The 6,920-nt window shown below is 39.8% G+C and overlaps 1 protein-coding gene across 1 annotated transcript in view; it reads left to right on the top strand.

The window, feature by feature from the left end:
• Positions 1 to 6,920, top strand: part of LOC103800577 (structural maintenance of chromosomes protein 6-like) — a gene marked incomplete at its 5' end in the record, with an annotated part of 27,663 nt that overhangs the window by 8,079 nt on the left and 12,664 nt on the right. Inside the window, 5 exon segments of the mRNA XM_009072961.1 lie at positions 1 to 17; positions 968 to 1,146; positions 2,139 to 2,340; positions 2,470 to 2,584; positions 4,288 to 4,448. The exon segment at positions 1 to 17 is cut by the window's left edge and continues 25 nt beyond it. Coding sequence (XP_009071209.1) covers positions 1 to 17; positions 968 to 1,146; positions 2,139 to 2,340; positions 2,470 to 2,584; positions 4,288 to 4,448 — 674 coding nt within the window.

The raw sequence follows: 6,920 nt of genomic DNA, 5'->3' as shown, positions 1-6,920 counted from the left end.
GAACATGCTAGACTCAGGTAAGTTACACTTTCTCGATGTAACTGTTTACCTTTGTTTCAAGTTTTTTATATATATATATATATACATATATATATATATTCCTTCATCTGTCCCTGTGTTCCCTGAGGTATTAGGCTTCAGTTTCTTTTTTTTCTTGCCCCCTAGTTTATCTTAGCACTTGCTAAACTTTTTCTCTGGCAGAGCATGACTTAATTTAAAAACTTCTGGAAAATTTAGAAAAGTGTTTTCTCATTAAAGGTGAAAGTTTTGAGTAATTTAAAGCCTGATATAAATCCATGCGGTCAGTTTATTCTCCTTCTTTCTCCTTCTGACTACGTGTATCTTGCTCTCTTACCATTCTATGGCCCAACTATGATTTAAATTTTTGTCCTGTAGCTTAATACACTAATACTTCCTGATATGATGTCACTGGCTATGTTATAAGAAAATAGATATACTTAGGATTAATTATTGCATCTATAACTTAAGGCAGATGTATGGTGGTGTTGAGGCAAGTTGTTCAAACACTAATTTAGCCCCTAGCCAAGCTAGAAAAACAAAGTACTCTGGCTTTGATTTGGAAACCTGGACTTGAACAATAATTGCCAGAGAGGGTTATGGCAATGTTAATTATTGTCTTAAGGGATGTGAGAATTGTTGCTTATTGCACTTGGTGTATTAGTTTAAACATCTTTTAGCAGTTATTGTAACCTACACTTACTTTGTGTTCTGTTGAAGATCTTTGTAGAAGACAGTGGAATTGAATGTAATTAAAAATGAAATAAATTTTCTATAATTTGTTAGGAAAATAAAAGTCTTGTAAGACTGTTGCAAAGTAGTAATTTTCTCTCTTGCTTTTTTATCTCATGTTTTTTGAAACATCTCAATATACTGTGCTTGAAAAACAAGGCTTTATAATCATGTTAGTCAAACTCAATAACTACTGCAAAAAAATCTCTTCTCTTAGGAGAGAAAATGGTATTGTGCAAGAAGCACTGGCTGCCAAGCAGAAACAGCTGAGAGTGCTGAAAGACAGTAAAACAAATACCTTGAAAAGATTTGGACAACATATGCCAGCATTTCTTGAAGCAGTTGAAACAGCCCATAAGCAAGGGCACTTTAAACACAAACCCTTTGGACCTTTAGGTAAGAATAACTGCTGATAAAAACAGTGGTCTTTTAGGAAAACTATATGTTCTTTAAGGAGCTTCAGATATATCCTTTTGTTTTTTCTGTACTTCCTGGACTAAAATTTTTATCCTGGTAGGTTGTCTGTTGCTTCTGTCATGATCTCACAAATGTTTAGTGGTTTTCTTAATTTTCCAGCTGTTTTTGTTGAGGTATTTTATGTAGCTACAGTGGTAAACTTTCAGTGCACCCCTCTGACCCCCTCCCCCAAAAGTATCAGACTGAAGTGCTTTGGCTTCTTGTTCCTTGGTGGCTAGCACCATGCAGGCCTTGGGCAGATTCTCTTCAAAATGTCCAGTGGCTGACTTGTAGGCTTGTCAAACTTGAGATGTTTTGCTTCGAGCAACTCAGAAACAAATGGGAATTTCTTGGAAAGTTGGCTTTTATTTGTTTTCTCTTCAGCTCTGACAGTGGCTGCTGTTTTCAATGTGTGAATGGGAGGAAAGGCTCCAGCATGTTCTAGATGCAAGTGTAAAGGCCAGGTACTAAAGTACATGGCATTTACTGCAGGGTAAGAACATGCAGACACGTTTACTGTTGAAGACAGGTGATCTTCATGTTTGTTTAACTTGTAGCATAGTTGTTCCACTGCCTTAATCCTTAAAGCATTAAATTATTGATAAGCTATCTTTGCCTTGATATACTCTTGCTGAGCTGCCATAAAATTGGTTCCCTGATGGGAGTTAGTAGTGACCTGTCAGAGATCTTGGAGGAAAATGTAGGCCTCCAAATACCTGTGGGAGTCTCTAGGAAGATAAGTTACATGTTTGTGTTCTCAGGGTAGCTTGTCTGTTGTGGAATTTTTTATCTTTTAGTCAACTTAATTATTTTTTTTCTACTTATAAGAACCTGCAACACAACAAAACAGGAACATTGAGTGGCAAAAATGCTCTACTGAATGTTATATCTTGGAACATAGCTCCTAAAGCCTTGCCTCTTGTGTTTTTTAGGTGCTTTCATTCATCCTAAAGATCCTGAGCTGACCTTGGCTATTGAATCTTGTTTAAAGGGCCTGGTTCAGGCATTTTGCTGTGATAATCACAATGATGAAAAAGCTCTTCAGTTACTGATGTCAAAATATTGTCCTCATGGACATAGACCTCAAGTAATTGTAAATAAATTTCAGAATAAAATGTATGATGTTAGACATAGGTAAGTTGTTTTGAATTTTATTGCTTACCCTAAATGGTTCAAATTATTAGTTGAAAAGAACCATTTGTGATTTTTAAAAAAAAATCTGTTGTGAGTTTTTTATATGGTATTTTTTCTTCTTTTATTCAGAGCTGTTCATCATCCAGAATTCCCATCAGTTCTGACAGGATTGGAAATAGATCATCCAGTGGTTGCCAATTGTTTGATCAATGTGAGGGGTATAGAATCAATCCTGCTGATTAAAGTAAGGCTTCATGCACCTTATTGTCTTTAAAGAAATGAATTTTCCCTTTGTGTGAAGTGGATATGATGCCTTCACTGGCAGTGTCTGTAAGGGATAAAAGACATAGAGCTAGTTTTGTTCCCTTCTCTGCCACTGAGGAGAGGTGAGGGCCTGGATGGTATCGGTTATTGGCATTATAGTGCAGTACAGATGCACATGGATGTAAGTAAGCACTGGACAGCTCCCAGAAAGGCCCTCCTGGCATTCAGTAAACCATCAGTATCCCACTTCAAACACTATTTTCTGTCATGGGCGAGACAGAATAAACTGATATCCTACAGTAGATTTAAATACTGGGATTTATTTAAGAATCAGCAAGGTAAGAGCTTTTATTTTCACACTTACTTGTCTCCCTGCCCCCCACAACACTGCCTGCACAGATCTCAACTTCTGTCCCCAGCAGGGAGGTCACTGCTGCTTAGGGAAGGTCAGGCAAGGGTCTTATTGGTTCCTGCTGCGTGCAGAGGCTCACAGATATCTGTTTGAGCTGGTACTGGCCAAGGTCTCTGCGCATTCCCTGGGATTTGTCTCTACAGATCTGTCCCTCTGTGTTTTCAGAACCTTCCCTGTTTGTTTCTGGGTTGTTCACCACCACCTTTCTGGGCCATTAAGTGGTGTTTTTCCAGTCTAAATAGTTCATGTGTGTGTGTTTGGCCTCCTAACTGCTGTCTCTGTCTCATGTCTCTGTTGATTGGTGGGTTTAGGATGTGTCAGTTTTGTGCAGTTCGGATATTACCAAAGTTTGCACCCAGCCCCTACCAGTTCTATCCAGCAGCTAGTAGCTAAATACCAGTTGTAGCTGTAGCAGGCTTGTGCTTGAGAGCTCAGAGTTCCCTTTTGGATATTCAGCCACCAAATGCTACATGAAATAATCATCCACCTGTTTCCAGTCACAGTCTAATTTATTGTTCATCCCCTCTGACAACCAGAGCCCTTTGGACTTCTGACACTATGTGATTTCTGATCTTAACTGAGTTTTGATTTTCTGTTACTACTGAAAATACCAGCTCCTAAGACAAGATTATGGATAAAATGTTCAGTGATAAAAATAAGATGTATCTATTTTTATTTACAGAAGGCAGGATACTCTGTAAGCAGCAGAACTGATTATGCTTGTATTTTGTGAATTTTATTTTTCTTCAGAATCACTTGCCCCAGTTTGTCCTCTGACATTCCTAATGGAAAAGAGGCAGTTCATGCTCTGTCTGGTGCAAAGCTGACTGACTGTTTATCAAGTGTGGCTGTCACTGGGTGGAATACATAACAGCTGAACTCTCTAGGCTTTTCCCATGGCATGAATTCTAGTTTTGTTCTTCCTCCTCTGCCTTACCTAACCACTGATTTTCATAATGTTTTTGTCCTTGAGCCATACCTGAACACTTTCAGCTGAATCTGGAAGTAGTATTGTGTGGAAGAACTAATACTCTGGAATGGATAACATGATTGCCTTGGACAAAGGCACTTGTGACCACATAATCTGGCAGTGACAATGTTTTTTTTTTCTACCAGCATGTTTCCCTGAACTTGAATTGAATATTGTGTGATGTTTTTTGTACCAAAGCAATTTGGAAGGTTGTTTCCTGTATGTTTATTCCACTTCTGACTACTAAATATACCTGTGCCTAGTGACCTGTGGTTAGTGATGATGCCGCTGTGTTTTTCAGAGTAGCCGCAAAGCTCGTGAAGTAATGCAGTCTAAACAGCCCCCAAAAAACTGTAAAGAAGCTTTCACTGCTGAAGGTGATCAAGTGTTTGAAAGACGGTATTACGCTTCTGGTTATACCAGACCCAAGTTCCTAAGTCAAGATGTTGAAGCAGAAATAAGGTTAGCATCTTGTAATGTCGTGTTTGTAAAAAGTGCACTTGTTGACCTGAAGAGGGGAGTTGTGTATTTGTCTATTTGCATGTATGCTGCTCTCTCCACTTTTGTTCTGAGATCTATGCTTCCTTTCTGGGAATTCGAGAAAAATTCGTTTCAGTGTCTTTCTGTCATAGGTCCAAACCTTCATTGTGGCATGTAAACCTTGCCCAGCAAGTAAGGATTTGCTGCGGTGGATGCTCCAAGAAACCTAGCTGCCTTCCTTTTTACTTTCTGCTTGATGAAAAATAGTATGAAGTCAAGCTGTTGCTTTAAAAATCTAGCACTTGAACAATGGTGTCAGAGGTTACTGCAAAGGAAGCCTGTTTATTCAGACCAAGGTTGTTTGCACGCATAGTCTTACTGGTTTTAAGCTTTGCATCTGTGTTTTCTCAGGCTTTTGACTTTATTTGTGGTAGGCATCTCTGATAAACTTCCCTCAACTTTTATATTTCTGAGGTTTTTTTCTCTCATTGCTTTCAAAATGACAGTTAAAAAAGCCAAACGTGCTTCAGAGGTTACAGCCTCAACTGTTGACAATAGAATACTTTTATTTTGCAGCTCATATTATATTAGAGGCATGTTAGGTAAATATTTTAATTTTAGTATTAAAAAGTAATAGTGTAGGCTGAATTGAATGTTAAAATTTATAAACTCAAAAGTTTTAAATATGTCAGTTAACTACTTTGTTCATGTCAGCATATAATGAAATTCACTCAAAGATTATCTTAACTTTCAAAGTGTTACAGGCACTCCACTGCCAATTTTGTTATGGGGGAATAATGTAGGCCAGTTAAAGAAGGAAAAATGTCCTCCTACCTCCCCCTGCCAAACTTAGCCTGAAGCACTGACACGTTTGTCTGGAATAGTCCATGCAATGTATTAAATGCTGATTCTGGAATCCTACTTAATTAGTCAATTTCATGCATCTATAACAAAAGTTGGATTAAACATGTGTTAAGATTGTTTATTTTTTCACTCTAATACTAGTAAAGCTTCCTCTTGCTTTTGCAGTGGCAAAAGACACTCAAAGTTTTGCCATCTATAAACAATAATAAAAATAGCTTGGTTTGCATTTCAAATAGTTTTACCACAAATTGAAACCGACCAGCTAAGGAACCCGAACTTGCATAGGTCCATAGGACCTGATGAGATTCATCCTTGGGACCTGTGGAAACTAGAGGATGTAGTTGCTAAGCCACTTATCAATGATTTTTGAGAAGTCATGGCAGTAAGATGAAGTCCCTGATAACTGGAAAAAGGGAAATATAGCCCCTATTTTTAAAAAGGCAAAGGCAAAAGAACCAGGGAACTATGGACCAGTCTCACCTCTGTGCCTGTCAAGATCATGGAGCAGATTCTCCTGGAAGCTGTGCTTAGGCACAGGGAAAGCAAAGAGGTGATTGGTAATAACCAACATGGCTTTACCAGGGGCAAGTCATGCCTGACAAATTTGGTGGCCTTCTATGGTGGGGCCACAGAATTTGTGGATGGGGCAGAGAAACTGGTATCATCTGCCTGGATTTAGGCAAAGCGTTTGATTCTGTGCCACATGATATCCTTGTCTCTAAATTGGAGAGAGATGGATTTGATGGGTGGACCACTTGGTGGATAAAGAACTGGCTGGATGGTCATATGCAGAGAGTTGTGGTCAGCAGCTCATTGTCCATGTGGAGGCCAATGATGAGCATGCGTTGGTGCTGGGGCCAGTACTGTTCAACATCTTTGTTGGTGACATGGTCAGTGGATTGAGTGCACCCTCAACAAGTTCACTGACAACACCAAGCTGTGTGGGGCAGTCACGTGCTGGAGGGAAGGGATGTGCCATTCAGAGGGACCTTGACAGGCTTGGGGTGGGCCAGTGCAAACCTCGTGAAGTTCAACAAAATGAAGTGCAAGGCTCTACATCTGGGCCATTGCAATCCCAGACACAGCTACGGGTTGGGTGGGGAAGTAATTGAGACCTGCAACAAGGAGAAAGACTTAAGGGGTATGGTAGATGGGAAACTCACTGTGAGCCAGCAGTGTGCACTAGCAGCCCAGAAAGCCAATCGAATTCTGGGCTGCATCAAAAGCTCTTGTGAGACTCCATCTGGAATACTGTGTGTGGTTCTGGTGTCCTCAACATAAGAAGAACATGGAACTGTTGGAGCAAGTCCAGAGTAGGCCACAAAGTTTATAAGAGGACTAGAGTATGTCCCCTGTGAAGACAGGCTGAGGAAGTTGGGGCTGTTCACCTGGAGAAGACTGCGTGGAGACCTCATAGCAGCCTATCAGTATCTGAAGGGCCTACAAGGGAGCCAGAGAGGGACTCTTTGTTAGGAACTGCAATGATAGGACAAGGGGTAATGGATTCAAACTGAAGGAGGGGAAATTTAGGTTAGATATTAGGAAAAAGTTTTTTATTGTGAGGGTGGTGAGACACTGGAACAGGTTGCC

The sequence above is a fragment of the Acanthisitta chloris genome, unplaced genomic scaffold, assembly GCF_000695815.1.
Source record: "Acanthisitta chloris isolate BGI_N310 unplaced genomic scaffold, ASM69581v1 scaffold19740, whole genome shotgun sequence".
In the NCBI taxonomy this organism is placed as follows: domain Eukaryota; kingdom Metazoa; phylum Chordata; class Aves; order Passeriformes; family Acanthisittidae; genus Acanthisitta; species Acanthisitta chloris.
Note: the sequence above shows the minus strand (reverse complement) of the source record. Positions and strands in the feature narration are given on the sequence as shown.